Source organism: Emiliania huxleyi, assembly GCF_000372725.1.
Source record: "Emiliania huxleyi CCMP1516 unplaced genomic scaffold EMIHUscaffold_115, whole genome shotgun sequence".
Taxonomy (NCBI): Eukaryota; Haptophyta; order Isochrysidales; family Noelaerhabdaceae; genus Emiliania; species Emiliania huxleyi.
In genome coordinates, this window is record NW_005201493.1 from 287,957 (window position 1) to 309,104 (window position 21,148).

The 21,148-nt window shown below is 66.2% G+C and overlaps 4 protein-coding genes across 4 annotated transcripts in view; 2 read left to right on the top strand and 2 right to left on the bottom strand.

Annotated features, from left to right (window-relative positions):
* Positions 1–3,234, bottom strand: part of EMIHUDRAFT_454582 (hypothetical protein) — a gene marked incomplete at both ends in the record, with an annotated part of 8,316 nt that extends 5,082 nt beyond the window's left edge. The window contains 5 exons of the mRNA XM_005791169.1: positions 190–246; positions 513–875; positions 2,377–2,430; positions 2,503–2,799; positions 3,214–3,234. Of these exons, the coding sequence (XP_005791226.1) occupies positions 190–246; positions 513–875; positions 2,377–2,430; positions 2,503–2,799; positions 3,214–3,234 (792 nt within the window). The remainder of the gene's footprint in view (positions 1–189; positions 247–512; positions 876–2,376; positions 2,431–2,502; positions 2,800–3,213) is intronic.
* A 6,674-nt stretch (positions 3,235–9,908) lies between these two features.
* Positions 9,909–11,250, top strand: EMIHUDRAFT_454583 (hypothetical protein; the record flags this gene model as incomplete). Its single annotated transcript, XM_005791170.1, has 2 exons — positions 9,909–10,476; positions 10,553–11,250. The coding sequence occupies 2 exons, from the start codon at positions 9,909–9,911 to the stop codon at positions 11,176–11,178; spliced, it is 1,194 nt and encodes a 397-aa protein (XP_005791227.1). The 3' UTR covers positions 11,179–11,250.
* Positions 11,251–13,178: 1,928 nt separating this feature from the next.
* Positions 13,179–14,038, top strand: EMIHUDRAFT_224227 (hypothetical protein; the record flags this gene model as incomplete). The annotated part of the gene is made up of 3 exons (XM_005791171.1): positions 13,179–13,436; positions 13,509–13,616; positions 13,916–14,038. 3 exons carry the CDS (start codon positions 13,179–13,181, stop codon positions 14,036–14,038), a joined length of 489 nt encoding a protein of 162 aa, XP_005791228.1.
* A 2,870-nt stretch (positions 14,039–16,908) lies between these two features.
* Positions 16,909–19,682, bottom strand: EMIHUDRAFT_109217 (hypothetical protein; the record flags this gene model as incomplete). The annotated part of the gene is made up of 11 exons (XM_005791172.1): positions 16,909–17,066; positions 17,142–17,284; positions 17,359–17,592; positions 17,649–17,840; positions 17,917–18,122; positions 18,206–18,538; positions 18,608–18,693; positions 18,797–18,937; positions 19,063–19,156; positions 19,263–19,370; positions 19,536–19,682. The coding sequence occupies 11 exons, from the start codon at positions 19,680–19,682 to the stop codon at positions 16,909–16,911; spliced, it is 1,842 nt and encodes a 613-aa protein (XP_005791229.1).
* Positions 19,683–21,148: the final 1,466 nt, after the last annotated feature.

Consider the following 21,148-nt stretch of genomic DNA (forward strand, 5'->3'; position numbering starts at 1 on the left):
AGAGCACATGCAGGGCGCACACCCCTGAGGGCGGGCGGAAGGCTCCGCGGGCAGCCCCAGTGGAGCCCTAACTCGCAGCAGTGGGCCGCCAGGAACCTTCTAGGAACCTTCTAGGAACCTTCTAGGCGGACCGCTGGCCGTGCGTGATGCCCCCCCCCCCCCGTGCGGTGTCGCGCTACTAGTACACACGCGCGCGCCTCGCCGGTCGTTGGAGCGGAGCGACTGCGCGAGCAGCAGCGCGTACGCCTGAATAAATACATAAAGACGGACACCTCTCTACTGTGGGATGGGTAAAAAATGATGGGTAAAAAGGAGTAGGTCCCTAGGGGCGCTCGTCGAAAGAGCAGACGGAGATGTCTAGGAGGTGTCTCGGACATGTCTAGGAAGTACGCCTTGTCGCAAAGCGGCGCGCTCGGCCCTGCGAGGTGGAAGACCTCCGACGCGCCTGATCTCGGACAATCTCGGACAATCTCGGACAATCTCGGGGAATCTCGGGGAATCTCGAGGAGGACGTCCGACGCGCCCGCCGACGGCGCGTCGAGGACGTAGCAAGCATCGTCCTCAAGCAGCGACGCGCACCCCACGGCTCGGAGCTGCGCCAGCTCGCCCAGGCAGCCGCGCCGCCCGCCTCGCACGCCGAACAAGCGCGGCCGTGGCGCGGCCTCCGCTGGCGGCGTGCGCCAGTACACGGCCGGAGCAGCTTCTGCCCCCTCGCCTAGCGGCTCCTCGAGTAGCTCTTCGAGCGACCCGCCGACGAGGGAGCGGAAGAGCGCCGACTCCTCGCCCCGCGCCTCTCGCGCCTGCGAGCAGCGGCCGCCCACCTCCGCCTCGACGGTCGCGCAGAGCTGCACACACAGCACCGCCGCCGCGCCCGCCTGCTCAGCACATCTCCCCATATCTCCGCATATCTCCCCATATCTCCGCATACCTCGGCATATCTCCGCATATCTCCGCATCCCTCCCCATCCCTCCCCATCTCTACCCATCTCTCCCCATCTCTCCCCATCTCTCCCCACCTCTCCCCACCTCTCCCATCTGCTCCGCATGTCGGTCCGTGTGACACATCCTCGCCGCGGACGACGGGGCACACGCACTCGCAGAGCAAGCACGGGGCTTCACACACACACACACACACACACGAGGCAGCAAGCAGCAGGCGGTGGGCAGCAGGCAGCGGCAGCAGGCAGCAAGCAGCAGGCGGTGGGCAGCAGGCAGCGGCAGCAGGCAGCAAGCAGCAGGCGGCGGGCAGCAGGCAGCGGCAGCAGGCAGCAGGCGGCAGGCGGCAGGCAGCAGGCGGCAAGCGGCAGGCGGCAGGCGGCAGGCGGCAGGCAGCAGGCAGGCAGGCAAGCAGCAGGCGGCAGGCGGCAGGCAGGCAGGCAGGCAGGCAAGCAGCAGGCGGCAGGCGGCAGGCAGGCAGGCAGGCAGGCAAGCAGCAGGGTCGGCGCCGCGGCCGCGCGCGTGATCAGCAGCCCCCTGGCCGAGGGAGCGCTCTCTCTCTCCAGGAAGGGCATCCTCTCCAGGAAGGGCATCCTCGCTGGCGAGAGGGCAGCAGCGTGCCTGATCTGCGCCGCACCAGTCGCCGATCCAGTAGTGCGCTCGCCACTCGGTGGACGCGCCGGGTGCGGCGGCGGGGGCGGCGAGGAGGAGGTAGGCGGAGCGGCGGCAGAGGCGGAGGGAGGAGACGTCGCCTTCGACGCGTATGGCGTCGAACTGAACGATCCGCCACGCCGCCGCCTGGGGGCATGGGTTGAGGGGGGCTTGGTTGAGGGGGGCTTGGTTGAGGGGGGGGGGGGGGGGGCCTAAAAAAAGGGGGGGTGGAGGGGCTTGGCCAAGGGGCTTGGCCCAGGAGCAAAAACAAAAAAAGCAGACCCCAGGGAGGGGTGGGGGGGGTGGGGTGGCAGGACAGCAGAGTACAGCAACGGCATGCCTCGTCGACGCCGAGCAGTGACGCGACGTCCTCGAAGGGCGCGGACGGGCGCGAGGCGCGCAGCGCGTCCTCGCTGTGCCTGGGAGTGCAACAGAAAGTCTGGGAGGTGTCTCGGAAATGTCTAGGGAGTGTTCTGCCCGTCTCTCGGACGTGTGCAGGAAGTGTCTCGGACGTGTCTCGGAAGTGTCACCGCAGGAAGGCGGCGTACGAGAGGTCGGCGAGGCGGCCGGGCTCGCGGGAGGAGGATCCCGGAGAGGCAGACGCACCCCCCACTCCAAACCCTGCACCGGCCTCCGCCGCCACGACAGCCGGCGGCGGCGGCGGCGGCGCCTGTGGTGGCGGCGACTCGGCCGCTCCCTCTAACTGCTTGTCGGGCCCGTGTCTCGGCTGGCCTAGAGGGAGGTAGAGGAGAGGAGGTCCCAGGGGAGCCCGCCCCCGCGTTCCGCCACTGTCCTCTTGCCGCCGCCGTCGGCGGGTGCGGGCGTGGCGAGGCCGTGGTGCGCCTACAGAGAGGGCGCCGGCAAAAGGCTGGAGAAGAGAGCTCGGCGGGCGGCGTGGGGAGGGCCGTGGTGCACCGCGTCGAGGAGCATGAGGAAGCCGTCGTACGACTCGTACTGCCGGCACCAGCTCGCGAGCAGCTGCATGAAGTACCGCTCCAGGTCCGAGCAGATCTCTGCGACGTAGCTGGGATGGCGGTTGGCAAACCAGCGCGTCCGTGGCAGGCCGGGCAGCTGCAGCCCCGGATGCAGCTCGGCGAGCTCGGCGTGCAGCTTTGCGATCCGCGAGAAGCGGAGCTCGTACCAGGTGCGCTCGCTCGGAAAGGTGCCCAGGTCCGAGTGCACGCGGACGAGGTAGGCAATGTGCGGGTGCGCCTCGCCCGGCGCGTGGCGGCGGTCGGACCGGGGCACCTTGACGTAGCAAAACGTGGCGCGGCGGCCGCCGCCTCCGGGCCCGGCGCGGCGGCTTGAAATCATATGGAGGCCCGAGAGAGAGGGATCAGTATGGGGCCGGCCCGGGAGGGGCTGTGGCGTCGGAGCGGCTGCGAGAGGGGCCGCCACAAAGGTACCCCTCTGAGGGACCGGTATCTCGAATTCTCGAGCTCGACGGCTCTGCTCCAAGAGACCTCGAGAGTGCGTGCGTGTGCCAAAAAGAAACACACGCGCCCAAAATGTCAGCAGTTCACCCTCGGGTATGTTCGTAAGAGCTACATCGACACTGAAAATGAACCAAAACTTTTGAAAGCCCCCCCTTGGCTTCTGTTACATCGGCGCGAGAAAATGCTCCACTGCGCGGATGGTGCAGCTCATGGCCGCAGCAGACTCAGAGATGGTCCTTGGCGTCAGCTCACTCCCCATGCCCGAGCTAACGGCGGCCCATCTTTGGTGGAGCGTCGACACATTCAACGAGGCTGGCATGACGCTGCACTCGCTGTTGCCGTTATCTCTGCTGCGGCACATGGCCGCGACGGTAGTGCAGCGACCCGCCTTCGAATCACTCACCATCCTGCGCACCGCTCACTTGCTTCGTGAGCTCGGCGCTTCGGATGCTGCGGCCGAAGCGATGCATAGGGCGGCCTCCTGGCGTCCGACTGCGGAGCAGAAGCGCGATAGTGCCCGCCGGCTCGAGGACGCGCGGCGGAAGGCGCCTGCTCGGCGCCATCCACCGCCCGAGGCCGTGTCCGCCGCGAACCCGCTGGTGCACCGTCCGCAGTCGCAACCCCGAAGCGCCACGCGTACCGACGCGGCGCTGTGGGTGGATCTCGCGGCTGCGCTTCTCGTCGAGGGGGAGTGGAGCGCGGCGGGCGAATGGCTCGATCAAGCGAGGCCCATGCTCGAGGCGCTCGGAGACGACCTTGGCCGCGCCCGGTGTCTCGCTACCCTCGCGCAACTGCACGCTCTCCGTGGCGATGCCGAGGAGGCTCTGAGGCTACAGGCCGCCGCGCTCCGCGCTGCGCCGCTCGAGGTGGACGAGTGGGCTTCTGCCGTCCTCTCCCTCTCTAGCCTCCAAGCCAAGGGAGGCGCGGCGGCTGCAGCCGAAGCGACGCTTCGTGAGGCAGCTCAGATCTGCGAGACCGCTGAGGCGAGCCCCTCGTCCAAGGCAGAGGCGATTGCATCACAAGCCCGCCTCTGCGTCGCTCTCGGTCGGCTCCACCTGAGCGCCACAGTCGGGGCGTCCGAGGCACCAGCAAAGGCCGACGAGCACTTCAAGGCTGCGACGCTTCTGCTTCAGCCGTCCGGCGCTAGCCTTGCACTCATTGATGCGCTCAGTGCCCGCGTCGATGCCGTCGAGCGCGGCGGTGCGTCTGCTGCGGACGCCGATAAGGGAGCCGTCGAGGACGACGTGGCGGGCGACGCAGACATTTTGCGCGAAGAGAAGGCGCTCGGGGAGATGATGGCTCTGCTCGCCGCCGCCGTAGGGCACGCGGAGAGGCTGCTCTACCGAGCAGCGCCGCGATCGGCCCCTCCGAGCGTGTCCCTCCCGACGGCACGGACGCTCGCGCAGCTGCGCAGCCGGCAGGCGCGCGTTGAGCTGCGATTGGCTGAGCTGCAAGAGCGGCGTGCGCTACGGCTCCAGGAAACCGCGCCTCGCTTCCCGCGCGTACAGGGTCGGGACGAGGCGGCAGTCTTGGACTTTGTGCGTGGAAACGCTCTAGAGGCGAGGAGAGACGCGGGGCTATGTCATGTTGAGCGAGCGCTTGTCCACTCATCTTCCTCCCTTGCCCTCGCCGGCCATTCACGCGCTGCTCTCGACGCCGGACTCTCGCTCGGCCGCGCGCTCATCGCAATGGCGCGGGGCCGTGGCCATGGCGGTGGCGTGTGGAAGCCCAAGGCGCCAAAGGAGTCGGACGGCGAGGAAGCCAAAGGGGAGGCCGGACGTGATGCAGGGAGTGCTGAGGCTGAAGTGGAGGCCGAAGCTGCTGCTGCTGGGGAGGCGCCCGGTGAGGGGGAGGTGGCTGCGGTCGAGGATGGCGCAGAAGAGGCACGCGAGGGCGAGGCGGGCTTGCTTCGCCTTGTCGAGGGGGCGCTCAAGGAGGGCGACGCTGCGACTGCGCGAGAGGCTGCGCTCGCACTTGCCGACGCCGCAGGCGCCGAGCGACCGCTCGAGTGTGGCCGATGGCTCTCTGTCGCAACGTCTTGCGCGGCTCGGCTCCATTGGTTGGCCGTCTGGCGGCGAGCGTGTGACCCGCGATCTCGCTTCGCCGTGCTTCTCTCGCAGCTCTCGCACAGCCTCGAGCAACGCTGGGCACAGCCTGCCCAGACGCCGGTGTGGAAGTCGGCGCAGCTGGCGCTGGACGACGCCGAGCGAGGCTGCGTCCCGTGGAGGTCGCTCGAGGTGGAGACGGGTTCGCTCCGGGAGCTGCTCGCAGGGCTACCGGCCGGAGCGCGAGTCGTGCAGCTGACCACCACTACCCACGGGCGCGCGTACGGCATGGCCACGATCGCGCAAGCCGGCGACGACGATCCGCCTGTCCTCGTCTCGCGCGCAGACCTGTCGCCTGCGGCCTTGTCGGCTGCCATCGACGCGATCAATGAAGCCAGGCGTCTGCATCGCATCGCAGCGCTCAACAAGTCAAAGTCCGACCTTCTGCCAGCTGCGGTGGCCGAAGAGATGCAGCCCGCTGCGCCGCCCGAGCCGCCCGAGCCGCCCGAGCCGGCGGCAGCCGGTCCTCTGGACAAGTTGCGGCGCAAGGCGCGCGAGGTTGCGAGAGCAGGCCGCGGGGCAGCCGCCTTCCAAGCGACGCCGCCGCGCGTGCTAGCGCTCCGCGACGCGGTTTCCAAAGCCGAGGCGCTGCTGGCGCCGCTGCTCGAGCCGCTCGTCCCCATGCTCGAAACGCCCGCAGGCTCTCTAGAAACAGAGTCCGAGCCGCAGGGTGGCACGGCCGCGGTGGCGCGGCCGCCAACGATCGTCATCGTTGACCCGTGCCTTTCACCTCTACCCCTCGAGTTGCTCGGGGTGTTTGCGGAGGAGTGCGGCGGCGGCGGTGTGTGCCGAGACCTCTCTGTCTCGATGCTGCGGCGACGCCTCGCCCTCGGTGCCCCCGACGCTCCGCGTGGCGCCGTCCGCTGCGCTGTCGATGTCCATGATGAAGTGCGGCTTCCGACGGGCGTCGAGGGAGGTCGCCTCGGCGAAGTTTTCGCCTCGGACGTACTGGGTAGCGAGGCCCTGGCCCACGCCGCCGAATGGCCGGCTCTGCTGGGGTCACGGCAGGCGCCCTCGGCGACAGAGCTCGCGCACGCGCTCGCCGCCGGCGGTTCTTTTCTGTACCATGGCCCCGGGTCGCTCCTCTCCGCCGCCCTCACGCCGCAGCAGCTCGCGCCGCTCGATCTGCGCGCGTGCGCCGGCTGCCTGCTCTTTGATGCGCAAGAGTCGAGCCTCTCGAGCCGGCGCATAGCGCGAGAGGCGAACGCCAAGGACGCGGCTCGCCTCGCGCTCGAGGAGCCGCACGCGACGGCCGCGCTCCTCTCCCTCGGCGGTGTGAGGACGGTGGTGCTCCACCATTGGGCGGCCGCGCCCGCGGAGAGGCACGCTGCGCTCACCGCGCTACTCGGCCAGCTCGGCGAGGGCAAGACGGCGGGCGAAGCGGTGCGCGCACGCCACGAGCTGCAGCAGCCAGAGGAGTTGCCGCCGCCAGGCGGTGGTGCGAACCCGGACGTCGAGCGACCGCCGAGCTCGCTGCTGCTCTACGGGTTGCCTCACTATCGCATGGTCTAGTATTTATGAGAAGTTGTTTGCTCGAGGTTGTTTGGCGCCTGGGGAAGAGCATGCGAGTACTCTAACCTGGTGTTGCACAAACCTCATGACCCGCATGGCCATGAGGCGGCGAGATGATGTGCCGGCGCGGGTTTTTCTTCTTTCTGGTGTCGTGCTGCCAAGCTCGCAAAGCGCAATGTGGTGAAAGCGCATGTGGTACCCTCTCACTGGGGAAGAGCCTCGCGATTGACTCCGATATATGTTGTGAAAAAAGAAAGAAGAGAAACAAAAAGAAACACGGTGATTTCTTTTCTCGCTTATGTCCACCCCGCCGCGCCGCCCCTCGCGCCGCCTCGCCGCCGTCTCCACCGCTCTCTCGCCAAGCACGCCGCCGCCCGTCCACCTCCTCGACCTCCCCACGGAGCTCCTCGCGCGCGCCCTCTCTCGCTGCGACCCCGCCGACATCGCTCGCGTCGCGGCCGTCTCGCTCCTCTTCCACGCCTCGCTCGCGGTGGAGAGCATCCGCTTGTGGGCGCAAGAGCGCGGCTTCGAGCTGCCGGCGCAGCCCGAGGGCGAGAGCTGCATCGTGCGGTGGCTGTGCTTCGCGGCGCTGCTGTGCGAGTCCAACCCGCCGGCGAGGGCTGCGGCAGGCTATACGCACAGCGTCTTCATCGACGGCGAGGGGCGGCTCTCGTCGTGCGGCTGCGCGGCGGATCACCCCCTCCTCGGCCACGGCGAGGGCGTGACGCGGCTCAACACGCCGACCCGCCTCCCTCCCACCACGCTGGGCGGCGAGTACGCCGTCGCTGTGTCGGCGGGAGCCGTGCATAGCCTCGCCCTCACCGCCAGCGGCAGCGTCCGGAGCTGGGGCGATCGAGGCGACGGCCGGTTGGGCCACGGCGACCAGCAGCACCAGCTGCTGCCGAAGAAGGTCGAGGCCTTGGCTGGCCAGCGCGTCGTCGCTGTGTCGGCGGGACTATGGCACAGCCTCGCCCTCACCGCCGACGGAGCCGTTTGGAGCTGGGGCCGTGGAGTTTGGGGCCAGCTGGGCCACGGCGACGAGCAGACCCAGCTGCTGCCCAAGAAGATCGAGGCCTTGGCTGACCTGCGCGTCGTCGCTGTGTCAGCTGGAGCCGCGCACAGCCTCGCCCTCACCGCCAATGGCGCTGTCTGGAGCTGGGGCTGTGGAGCCTCTGGCCAGCTGGGCCACGGCGACGCGCAGAACCAGCGGCAGCCGAAGAAGGTCGAGGCCTTGGCTGGTCAGCGCGTCGTCGCCGTGTCGGCTGGAAACGGCCACAGCCTCGCCCTCACCGCCGATGGCGCTGTCTGGAGCTGGGGCTGGGGAAGCTTTGGCCGGTTGGGCCACGGCGACGAGCAGCCGCAGCTGCTGCCCAAGAAGGTCGAGGCCTTGGCTGACCTGCGCGTCGTCGCTGTGTCGGCTGGAGGCCAGCACAACCTCGCCCTCGCCGCCGACGGCGCCGTCTGGAGCTGGGGCTGGGGCCACGCAGGCCGTTTGGGCCACGGCGACGAGCAGAACCAGCTGCTGCCGAAGAAGGTCGAGGCCTTGGCTGACCTGCGCGTCGTCGCTATGTCGGCGGGAGGCCAGCACAGCCTCGCCATCATTGCCGACGGAGCCGTTTGGAGCTGCGGCTTCGGAGGCCTCGGCCAGTTGGGCCACGGAGACGACACTGCGAACCAGCTTCTGCCCAAGAAGATCGAGATGTGGGCGCCGGGGCGGTGAGAAGCCGCGAAGGAGGGGATGCTCAGGCTTCTCGCGGCGCGTTTTGCGTGCTCGGCCGAGCACGCAAAACGCATGTGGTACCCTCTCACTTTGGAACCGCCGCGGGTTGTGCTGCGAGAGAGGCCTGGCATGAGCGGCGCCGTCTTCGTCTGGCGGCCGGGCATGAGCGGCGCCATCAGCCGGGGCGAGCTGGCGGTGGGCGACCTGACCGCGCTGCGCGCCTTCCTCTCCGGGCAGGGGACGCGCGGCACGTCGCTCACGGCCCAGCTCGACGCGCGATTACAGACCGGGAAGCAAGACACGCTGCTCACCTGGGCCGCTCGGCACGGGCAAGCCGAGGCGGTGCGGCTGCTGCTCGAGGGCAGCGCGAGCGTTGGGGCGACGACCGGCACCGGCCGCGCCGCGCTGTTCATCGCGTGCCAGGAGGGCTGGCGGGGCCACCTCGAGATCGAGAGGCTGCTTCTCGAGGCGGGCGCGGCGGTCAACCAAGCCACGGATGATGGCGCCACGCCGCTGTTCATCGCGTGCCAAGAGGGCCGCGTCGAGTGCGCCCGGCTGCTCCTCGAGGCCAGCGCAGCGGTCAGCCAAGCCCGCAACGACGGCGTCACGCCGCTGATGGTCGCGTGCCAGAACCACCGCCTCGGATGCGCCCAGCTGCTCCTCGACGCTGGCGCGGCGGTCGACCAAGCCGAGGAGAACGGCTGCACGCCGCTGCTCGTCGCGTGCCACTTCGGCCACCTAGAGATCGCCAAGCTCCTCTCCTCCTACGGCGCCTCCCGCGCCGCTACGCCCTTCGGCACGCCCGAGGAGGCCGCGAACCGCCGCGGCCACGCCGACCTCGCCGCCTGGCTGGTCGCCAGCCGCGGCTGGACGCCGCTCGCGCACCTTGAGAGCCTCACCCCGCCGCCCGCGCTCTCTCCCTGCTGCGCAGCGGCGCAAGCCTGCACGAGGGCGAGCCGACGCCGCTGCAGCGCGCCGCGGGCGGCGAGGGCGAGGCGGCGGCGCTGATCCGGCGGGCGGCGGTGCCGTGGTCGCCGGCAAGCCACTCGCTCTTCCCCGCGGCGGCGCGCACGCGGGCGGCGCTCCTCGTCCTCCCGCTCTACGAGATCCACGAGCGGCACCATCTCGACTCGGCAGGAAACACGAACGGCATCGCGGCGCGCGACTTTGATCACGCGCGAGACGGAGTTGGGGAGCGGTGCTGCCAGCCCCTCTCACCTTGGTGTGTGTGTGTGTAGGTATGTTGTTGGCGAAGCAAGACACATAGCTCACACAAAATCACAGGGGTCGTGTGTGTGTGTGTACACCTCTCACCTTGGCACCGCCGCGACGGTCCCTCTCCTGTTGTTTACCGTGAGTTGGCATGTGCATATGGAGACGGGCATCGGCATGACGCATGCAGCAGAGATGCACGTGCAAGCTCACATTCACAGCTGCTATACCTACAGAGAAACGCACCTTTAGCTCGGCGGAATGGGTTTCTTGCCCCACGAGAGGTCCGCACGGGTCGGGCCCCAGCACATGAGCACAGCTGTGAATGTGAATACAATGGCGGAGCAACTCGCACTGGACGTCGCGGCGCTGTCGCTCGACGAGGCGCCCGCAATTGCAAGACTCTCCGCTGACGCATTGGACAGCATCGCCTCATTCAACTGCACGGTCGACCCCACCGCGAGCGCTTTCCAGTACGAAGCGAGCGTCAGGGAGTCGTATTATTCACTCCCTCGGGCCGAGCAAGACAAGCTCTCGAAGAAGCGATACCAACTCCTCAAGGCCGCGCGCGCCGTGGCTGCCCGCGATGCTCTCGCCATGATGGGTACGTGCTCCGCTTGGCAGCTGCTGCTGCGCACGTCAGAGAGCGTCTGGAGGGCGCTTCTCGTCGCCCGGTTCCCAGAACTCAAGTGTGGCTCCCTGAAACTGGGTGCCCACGACACGTACCGCTGCATGCTGAATGTCGTCTCGTTGCGTTCTTCGCCGATTTGCCTCCAGCCTTCGCCAAACGCCGGCACGCAGCTCGAAGACTTCACGTTCACCTTTGAGGGCACCTTGGTCCCTGCACCGATTACTCTTCACAGTCCGGTCGTGATACACGGGCTATCTGCGTCGCCGCAGTACAGTGCGCAATATCGCTCTTGAGCCCCGCGTGCACGCGCTCTAATGCTGACCATCACCCTCGCCTCTGCGCGCCGCAGACGGGCAGAAGGGTCGCGTCATCGAGCAGCGAGGCGAGCGCTGGGGTGTCCGTCTTGACGGAGGCGGAAGCCTTGCGGTACGCGCGTCCTGCCTGAGGCTGCAGCGGTTTGACGACCTCGGCTTCGACTTTGACGGCGAGCCTAAAGAGGGCTGCGAGCCCACGCCGTTTGGAGCCCGACAGTCGTGGATGGGCATCATGACTGCCGAGGAGCTGGAGGGCAAGGCCGACGCTATTGACAGTATTGGGCGAGACGTGTACTTTGGAAGCGCTTACGATCACGATTACTCCGATGCGCAGACGCTGCTGAGCGTATACGTCACGACGCCAACGATGCAGACTGTGAAGATCTACGAGACGGCAGAGATCTACGGTACTTGCCGTCCCCCCGGCGGTGAGCGCGGCATGCAGATGCTCCTTTTCGACAAGAAGACGCTGCCTTACGCTGCCGGCCAAGAGGCAGGCAGCTGCCCAGCAGGCAGGGAGGAGCTTCTCATCCTCGCGACGCTCGACTTCAGCATAGCACTCGTGATCACTACCGATTGGTCGGGCGAGGAGATGCCCGCGAGCGTTTTCCTGAAATACCTGCAGGGCGACGATGGCCGCTGGTGGGGAGACTTTGAATAGTTCAGCCGGGCGGCTGTCGCCTTGTGTGCGCCTTTTACCCGGCGGCTCTTGAAACCCACACAGTGAAATCTACGTTTAGCGCTGATCTGACCAGCTCAATCACCACAATCAGCAGTGAGCGAGTGACGGATAAAGTCGTGTGAAAGAGCTGTGAACGCGAAAGTAGCGAAATTAATTGCCCGCCGCAGGCGAAGAAAATTTTCAGGGTTTTTGGTCTCCTACGCCAAAGAAATCGAAGATTTCGGCGGGCGCCCGACGCGCGGTATGGAGCACGCGCGCTGCCCGGCATGCCTGCAGCATCCAAACGAGACGCACGGCGTCGCTCAGCCGTGTCCACGCGGCTTCGCTCCTGTCCTAACCGGCGCCATCTGGGCGGCTGCTGCGGAGCTGCTGCCGGCGGTGCGGCAACTGGCCGACAGATACAACGCTCAGGGCACCCGCCGGCGATTCACTGGAAAGGAACGAAGGCGCCGCTGTCGGCGATTCACCGCCGTTCGTTCCCGTCTCTCAAGCTGGCTACACCGTCCATGGACGAGGGAGACGTCGCCTCCTCTTTCGTCCCGGGCACTGTTCGCGCCGGAAGGCACCGTACACTGCGAAGTACATTAGCCTTCATCTCTCCTACCGCCGGCCGGGAGTGCAGCTTTCGCCATCGCTGAGTGAGTTTATCCTCGACTTTGGCACCTGCGAAGTAATGAACAACATGCAGTACGTCATATGCAATGGCGCTATATGACAGCCCTGCGATGGGCGTCCTCGACGCAGACGAGGCGGAGCTCATCTGCACGGCGCAGATCGCCGACTTTCTCTCTCTCCCTGCGCGAGTGGTTGCGCCACCGTGGATGAGGCATATGGGCTGGGCAGGGGAGTTGGTAGAGGAGGTCGACTGAGGGCGCGAGGCCGCCAATCGTCACAGTCTGCTGCTGACTGTCGGTCGCTGACTGGTTGCGCATTGCGCTGGCCGCGCAGCGGCCTTTAGAAAATTTTGGCCGCAGGCCTAGGTTTTGAAAGATCAAGAGAATAAGCGCCGGTGAGTCTTTCAGAAGCTGCCGTTTGCGGCTTCCTAAGTCAATGTTTCGAGAGGAACGTTTTGGCTGAGCTATAACGGCTCCAAAGTCGCGCGATCATCGAGTTTTGAGTCAATAATTATGAAAGGAAAGGGCTGGCGAGAATTATAGCTCAGCCAATCGATTCAGCGTGCTCTGAAACGCCCAAAACCGTCGAGTTTTTCACCGTGGTCCAAACAGAGAGCTTAATATTTTGATTTTCTTGGCCACGGCCACGATTACCCATCACTCGCTCGCGTCGACGATCCGCCACGGCCGCCGCGCCCACCGCGGCCGCCAGCGCCTCGGCCGGCGGCGGCACGGCCGGGCCCGCCGCGACCGCCGCGGCCACCTCGGCCGCCGCTGGCAGTGGGCTCGTCCGCTGGAAGTTGAACGTGCTGCCGCCGCCCTTGCGCCTCGCGCCACTCGATAATAATCATGCCGCATGGTCGTGCCGTATGAAGCCGTACGTAATGAAGCCGCACATGAAGCCGTACGAGCATACCACATATAGACCTCGATAGATGAGCTGTTAGGTAGGTAGAAAGGTGAAGTCTGAAGAACAGCCAGGCTCGGACTGGACACCAACGCGGTATGGGTGGACGCTGGACAGATGATGACGAGCTGTTGAAGAAGATGTATGTATGTAGAAAGATGAACAACAGTCAGGCTCGGACTGGACACCAACGCGGTATGGGTGGACGCGAGACAGATGATGACGACACGCACGAGCGACACACAGGCACAAACAGGCTCACAAGACACACAGCCAGCTGGCTGCCACACACCCTGAGTTGGCGTACACATAACTCAGGGCCACATTCTCCCTGTCGCCCCCCCCAGCACTCCCGAAGAAAGAAGGACGGAGAAAGAAGAAAACCGGCGGAGTTCGCTGTGGTCCGCTTCTCGCACGCTGGGTCGCGCTCGACGCAAACACTTCCTCTAGTCCGAGCCATGCCGATGCCTGGCGCCCACCCCACGAACGAGGATCTGAACGGCTTCAAGCGTGGCGAGCACGTCGAGGGGCCGCACATCTGCGAGCAGTACGTCTTCCAGGCGCCCGGCCAGACGACCGGTGTCTGGGGCTGGAACGACACGCAGGCGCTGTACTGTGCTGCGTGCGGCAGGCTCGCCTCCGACCACGTCGTGCTCGCCAAGCCGACCTTCGAGGAGATCAAGAAGAAGCCGCCACCCTCGCTCCCGTCGGGCTATGTACAGCGCCGCCTCGGCCACCACCACCTCTCCGAGAGGGCGCACTCACGCCGCGATGCGGTGCGCGCCCAGGTGCTCGACTCGTCGCAGCTCCTCTCCACTCGCGCGTACCAGGCCGAGCGCGCCGCCTCGGCCAAGACCGCACTCGACATGCTAGACGAGACCGTCGACCCGCTCGCCGTCGCTGCGCAGATTCGACCCTCGCAGCGCAGGCGCGGGGACGCCTCCGAGACACCTCCGAGACACTTCCCAGCAGAGAGGAGAGAGAGAGAGGCCCCCGAGACACGTCCGAGACGCCCCCTCGCGCTCGCTCCGGCACGTGCCTCAATCCTTCGCAGCCTGCTCCCCCTCACCGCCCGCTCACCGCCCGCTCTCTCCTCACTGCCTCTGCCCGTCTCCTCGCTTCTGCCAGCCGCGCCGCCGCTGCAGCGCCGGGGTGCGCGCCCGGGTGCGGCCCGACACCGGCAGCGTCGGTGGAGGAGGAGGCGCTGGCGAGCGCGCTGGCGGGCAGCCTCGGAGTGTCGCACGCGAAGCAGGCCTCCTTCGCCACCCACGGGACTGACCCCGCACCGGATTCGGCACTCTGGAGGTATGGCACGTAGGACTCCTTCCCGGCCGGCGGCGGCGCCAAGCCGGACGAGGGGGTCGGGAAAGCGGCGGCTGCTTGCTCGGGGTGAGAGGCGCGGAGTGGACCGCCGCGAGGAGCCGAGAGTAGGTTGCTGCTCGCGAGACGGCGGCATGGTAGGCCTGGTACTGACCGGTGACATGTCCCATCTCGAGAGTAGGTTGCTGCGCTGCTCGCCCGCGAGACGGCGTACAACGACTCCTTCAAGGACGAGGTGGAGAGGATGGTGCGAGAGTCTATCGCCGCGGAGCGACGCAAGGAGCCGGAGTCTGATGCGGAACCTTCTTTCGCCACCCCATACCTGCCCACATCCCCCCACATCTCCCCACACCTCTCCACATCTCCCTACACCTCCCCACACCTCCCCACACCTCTCCACATCTCCCCACACCTCCCCACACCTCCCCATACCTCCTCACACCTCCCCACACCTCCCCACATCCCCCCACATCTCCCCACATCCCCCCACATCTCCCCACATCTCCCCACGTCTCCCCACATCTCCCCACGTCTCGCCACATCTCCAATAGGAGCTCGAGCTCGAGCTTGACGCGCGGATGCCGCCCCAGCAGCCGTCCGCCGCGCCGCCCGCCGGCGCGCCGCGCCACGCGTCGGTGGCGTCGCTGCTCGAGGTCCGAGAGAGGACCACGAGAGATTACGCCGAGAGTCGAAGCCGAGAGATTACGCCGAGGAGAGGTTACGCCGAGGAGAGGTTACGCCGAGAGGAGGCCACGCGTGGGCGGTGTTGCTCCTCGAGGCGGCGCCGCAGTCGACAGTGCGTACTGTGGCCGAGAGGGCGCCGAGAGGATTTCGAGAGGATGACGAGATGTAGTGGAGAGTCAGCCGAGAGGGCGCCGGAGAGGGCGCCGAGATTAGGACGCGAGTTGAAGCCGAGATGACGCCGAGATGGCGCCGAATAGGCGGCGGCGCTGCCGCAGTACCTGGCGAGCTTCGAGGAGGAGGCGATGGACGCAGAGACGCTGACGTCGGGGTGATCTCGGGGCGATCTCGGGGCGATCTCGGGTGATCTCGGGCCACTAGGCGATGGACGCAGAGACGCTGTATGGTGTGATGGAGTCGCAGGGCCGCACCGCGCTCGAGGAGGCGCGGCCGACAGCCAGAGAGAGAGAGTTGCCCTGAGAATGTGTCCGAGACTCGCTTGGAGGGATTGCCTGACTCTGCCCGGGCACTGCCAGAGGCTGCCTACAAAGGAGAGAGTGTCTGAGAGACTGCCCGGGCACTGCCTATGTCTGCCGCTCGTCCGCCACCGCCCGTGCCGTCTGCCCTCTCCGTTTCGTGCCTCCCTAGCCGCACCTCCCCGCGCCCCGCTTCGCTGCAGTTCGTGCCCCCCTAGCCCCACCTCCCCGCGCCCCGCTGCGCGGCAGGTGCTGCTTGAGCTCGGCGTGCGATCCAAGGGGCACCGGATGAAGATCGCAAACCTGGTCGCGCCGTGAGGCAGCCTCCACCCCTCCTCCCCCCCGAGGGCGCATCTCTGCTGCCTCTGGGCCGCGCTGGCTGCCTCTCTAGGTCTCTTTTTGGAGGGGGCGCCCTCACATGCGCGGCCAGATCGGATCAGACTCACGTTAGTGCGAGCGCGCGCGTGGCCGTGTGCTCCTCCGCCGTCCTCAACCTCAATGCTCTGAGATTTTGTGTGTATTATATGGTTTTGCGAATGGTTTATATGCTGCGTGCGGTGAGCTGATCACTGATCAGTGATCTCTGTGATCGTGCGGGGTCACTCTCGCCTTCACCGGCTTCAGCCTTCTCCCATCGTGCATCGAGCCGCAATGCTGACGAGGACGGCTAAGGTCCAAGCAGTAGCACCAAGGGAGTGCACTGGTGTGGCTGCGGCAACCCGCCCGTTCCCCCAACCCATCGCGTTTGGTTCATGGTTGCTTCCCCCAGGATTAGTCTTCTCTGCCTGCGCGTGCGGGAACACCGTCGGGCCTCGGGCGGCCGGGTGCGGGCGGCTGGAGCTAGCATGGCTCGATAGCGAGCCGAGACCCCGTGTTGAGGCGTCGCTCCTTTGGGCGGCTGTTGAATCAGCAGATTCGACCTCATCTTTCCATTACTCTCATGTCCCAGTGGATGGACGTCCCCCGTACCGTACGTCCTTTGTAAGAAAGATTTCCCAGGGGCAATCATGAAGATCTGCTTTTCTTCTTCTCGAGCTTGTTGAACCTTTTCTTCTTGACGCATCGCCCCCATGTGTCCAGAATCAAGATTTGCTCCGGGCCACGCCAGAATTCTTTTTTGGAAATCGGAGCAAAGCGCGACAAAGCCGTGAGGCGCCTCTCTAGCGGCGCGGGCGGCGGGGGGCACGACCGCTCCCACGTCCCACCGACGGCGCCGGTCGCGCGGCTCAGGGTGGGAGAAGGGATGGACGAGGGAGACCGAAGAACCTCTCGATGGTCGATCTTCGGGAAGCTTATTACATTGGGCAGGGAGTTCGCGCGCCCGATCGCAAAAGAGGCCTGCTCTCGCGCGCCCGTCGGCGGTAGCGGCGGATATCGCAGACAGCAGGGCGCGGATGTAAAGTAAACTACGAACACAGCTACTCTACAAGCCTAATCAAAACACAGATCAACAGCACACACAGCGCCCTTCACATACCAGCGCGACGTGACAATAGATAGTCAATACGGTAGTCATACCGCAAATGTACAGCGCTCTGATTTGAGCGTCAACGTCACGCTGGTCGCTGCCGGGCACTCCGCCCGCCCACGGCTCGCCTATCGGTCGGCTCGGGGCCAAGATCGATCCCGTGCACACGACCAAGTTGTACACTCGGCCCAATGCGCGATGGAGACAGCTGTCTCATATCGCGCTCCGTTCTGCCGAAGAAAGTCACGCGGCCTCAGAAGCCTCAGTCACGCGGGCCTCAGCCTTGGCGTCGACCTTTGGGTCTGGCGCGGTCTTGCAGTACGACATGACGGACGCCTTGATGCCCCAAATGCCGGTCCCGATCTCGCCGCTGGTTGGCGAGTACGTCGGGACAGCGCCGCCTGCAGCCGGCAGGCGTGGGTGTGGGGCTGTGGGCGCAAAGGTGGACATTGAGCGGGGCCGCGGTTCTGGCGAACCAAAGCCAGGGATGTAGGAGATCGCAATCGAGATGGCTGGGGCGACAGAGAGCGCGAAGAAGATGCCCAGACCCGCCGGCATTCCATAGGCGGTGGGCAGGAAGCCAAGGAGGAGCGCGCTGAGGCCGCAGAACATCGAGTACCTGCAGCCCGTGTGTGGCTAGCATGAGAACGACTGTCACTTGTTGCGGGGCAGGGCGCAAGAAGGGGCGCGCACGGGATCTGGGTCTTGAAGTGGTCGAAGACGCTGCACTGGCAAGCCGCCGCGGCGAGGCAGGTGGTGTCCGACACGATGGAGGAGTGGTCGCCCCACACCGAGCCGCCCAGCACGGCGGCGGCGGTGGTATAGAGGATGTTGAGACCTTCGTCAGAGCCGTCTTCGATGCCCTCGTCGCGGGACAGGTTGATGGCCAGCGGGATCGAGATCGGGAACATGACGGCCATGGTACCCCTGCGAGGCAACGCAGGCGCTGAGGGTGGAGAGCGCGCGGGCAGTCCCCCGCACACGCGCCAAGCACGCGCCAGGACGTGCCAGTGCCGAGCGAGCAGAGCCAGGCGAGCACAAAAGTGATAGCCGGAACGATGGCGGGATCCGTGCCCTTGAGGGCGCATCCGAGGTAGTCGGGCATTCCGAGCTCCTCTGAGAGTTTGGCGATGGACTTTGCGAAGATGAGGATCCAGACGACTTCGAAGAGGGACCTGCAATGCGCGTGTGCTTTCTGCTCAGCACAGGGCGGACCGGGGAGGGGGGTCTATCGCAGGGTCACGCGCGCACCCCATCTGATGGCAGCCCGCCTTGATGACCTCAGCCGGCCACATGAGCGGCACCTTGCCAACCTTCTTACCGACCCACGAGTCGTCTCCCTCGGGGACGGGGATCCACTGCACAAAGTACAGGAGGGTAACCGCGATGACGCCGAGGCCGCCAACCCACGAGAGGACCGCCCAGCTGTCCGCGTTGCCAATGATGTCGACGAAGTCCTGTACGCCAGGACGGACAGAGGGGTGAAGAGGGAGGGGGGGAGAAGGGCGGCGGGGGGTGGGGGGGGGGCGGGGTTGAGCACCCCAGACCAGGTGACGTTGGGATCGGCGGCCGCGTCTGCTTTGCCTTCCATCGCGTCGAGTTCGTCGCCGCTGTATTCGAGGAAGGGGAGGATAGTGGCCAGGAAGAGTACGGGCACGATAGCGCCGTTCCACCAGCGGCCCTTGGGGATGCCGGCCTTCGCCTTGACGGGCTCGATCGAGTCCGACGGTCCGGTCGCGACCAGCTTGTTCTCTTCCCAGCCCTCCTTGCGCGCCTTCAGCTCGGCGAAGTACATTGGTCCCCAGTCGCGGCCCGAGATGGCCATGATGACCACAAAGAAGAGCATGAACCACGAGTAGAAGCGGTAAGGCACCTGTGAGCAAGCGAGCGGCAGTCACGGGGAGGACGCGTTTCGCATGACGGGACGCCGCGCGCTCCGAACCGATTTCAGGAAGACGTCTGTTGCGGTCGCACTCGTGTACGGCGGGGTCGTCAGTGCCAGGGCGTCTCCGATCTGCTGTAGTTCGTCTGTGAGCGGTGGGAGGGCGGCGCTCGGGTGAGGGAGCTGAGTCTCGTTCTCGGGGGTGCCGAGGGAGCTCTGTCTCGTCTCGGGAGAGCGGCCGGAGCGCACAGGCGATCCACGTCGAGACGAGCAGAAGGGACGCCACCGGCGCGGCGGTGCAGTCGACCGTGAAGGCAAGCTTCTCCTTGGAGACGCGCATCTTTTGTGCCACCGAGAGCATGCACGCGCCGACGACCTGCGTGTTGGCGTCTGCGGGGAGGAGGGGCCAGGGTGAGACGTGCGATGGGCGGTCGGGTCGTGAGCGCGGGGAGGAGGGGCCAGGGTGAGACGTGCGATGGGCGGTCGGGTCGTGGGGCCCGGGGCGGCCAACGCACAGTCGTCGAAGAAGATCACGAATCCGAAGAGCCAGGTGAAGAACTGGCACATGAAGGAGTCCTTGATGCCCTTAGACATGAGGTCGGCAAGCGCCTGGACGTGGCAAAGGTGGCGTCGAGAGCGGCGGTGGCGGGCTCGCGGCCGGTGGCGAGGGGAGGGCGAGCGCCTGGAAGCCCCCGGAGCGGTGTCCCGCGCCCACAATCATCTGCATCAGGAAGACGAAGACGAATATTTGGGAGTACCCATCGATGGCGGCACTCAGGGCAGTGTCGAAGAAGCCGCGGAAGCCGGCCCACGCGTTGCCCTCCTGTTGTGATTAGAGCGGCGGCGACCGGCGGTGAGAGGGCGTGATCTTGGGTGATGTGCTAGGCGAGCGGTTAAGTTGGGCATGGTGAGATGTGGGCGGCGCCTTGATGCACCAGCCAATCCAGATGGCCGTTCCCATCGACAGTGGCGGGTTCCGCGAGAGGACGGAGAAGAGCAGCATCATCAGGATCGGGACGAAACAAGTAAAGCCGTATCCGTAGTCGACGTCAGAGCGGCAGCACGCGCCGGACTCGTACTGCTCTGCGATCTCTGTGAGATCGCAGCCGGCAAGGACATCCTCCACGTCGCACATCTCGTCGGCAAAGCTGGAGCTTCTGCAAGCACAGGCAGGGCCGGCGGTGAGTCGCGGCGCCGGACGTCGCGCGTGCGGCGAGCAAGCTTGCCGAGCGCAGCTGATGTCAGCGGTCTCTCGGCGATGTCAGCGGTCTCCCGGTCGCTCTCTGGGCTTCTCTCGGCGTGTCATCTCGAGCCCTGCAAGGACGGAGAAGCCGGGGTACAGCGACTCACTCGAAAGCGCTTGCCTTGGAGCGCGTGTCAATCGGCGACCTTGATGAAGAGCGTGCCATCTCGGCGATCTCACTGAAAAATTTCTTTTCTCCTTTTTTTAAACACACCAACCGTCAGAAGTCTTCGAACAGCGTGTTTCTCTTTCTGTTCCGTGTTTCTCTTCTCGATTACTCGTCGCCGCGAATGGTTACATACATACATACATAGGTTACTCAGGACATGATCGCGGCGTGAACACGCCGATCTGGCCAAACCCCGAGTGCCTACCGCGCTGTGCCGTCCTCCCGTCCCTCCCTTGGTCTGTTTTCTTTCTTTCTTTCACGGAGGCCGGGCGGAAGTGACCAAAAAAACAGCAGCGCGACAACCTCTCGGCTGACTTTACGGTGCGCTTTTCGGTCCTCGAGAGGGTTGACCAGCTTCGCGACGACGACACAACGACCCCTGGAATTGCGACTCGCCGCTTTCCTCCCGCTGTGATTCTGTGTGAGCTCTGAGTCTTGTCTGCCAACAATACACCTAAAACGACAAGAACCACGATGTCCGGCAGCTGCGATACTCGATGATGCGCTGCCGCAGCTCAACGCCGCACTACTGGATGCGCACGATGTACCCGTGTGTGGTCCGGCCAGTGCTCGAGGAGGTCCGGCGCCCACCACACAGGGATTTTAGGGCGCCTGGTGAGAGAAGCTGCGCGCGTTTTCTTTTTCGCCGGCCAGGCCCGGCAGTCTGGTGGTCCGCCCTCCGACCGGGGCTCTCGAGCCGCACAGATCTCAGCGGCTGCGCCGGGTCGTCGTCGGCGCGCGGGCCGCCCAAGGACGCCGCCCAAGCGCGCGTCCGCCTCGACGCCCGTGCGCAAACGAGAGAGCCGTTCGCTGGCGGGCGCCGTGCGACACACCGCCCTCTCTGACGTAGCCGCCGCGTCTCGACTCGGTGATGGCGCCCGCCGCGAGCCCGCCCGCCACGCTGCTCGCCGACATCGCCGCCGCCGACCTCGCCTCGCTGCACGCCCACCTCTCCGGCCGGCGGACGCGCGGCAGTCTCAACGCGCGGCTCGACACCGAGAAGCAGGACACGCTGCTGACCTGGGCGGCTCGGCACGGGCAGGCCGACGCGGTGCGGCTGCTGCTCGAAGCTGGCGCGAGCGTCGGGGCGACGACGGGCGGCGGCGGTGGTAGCAGCGGCGGCGCGTCGGCGCTGCTCATCGCGTGCCAGAACGGCCACCCCGAGGTCGCCCGGCTGCTCCTCGAGGCT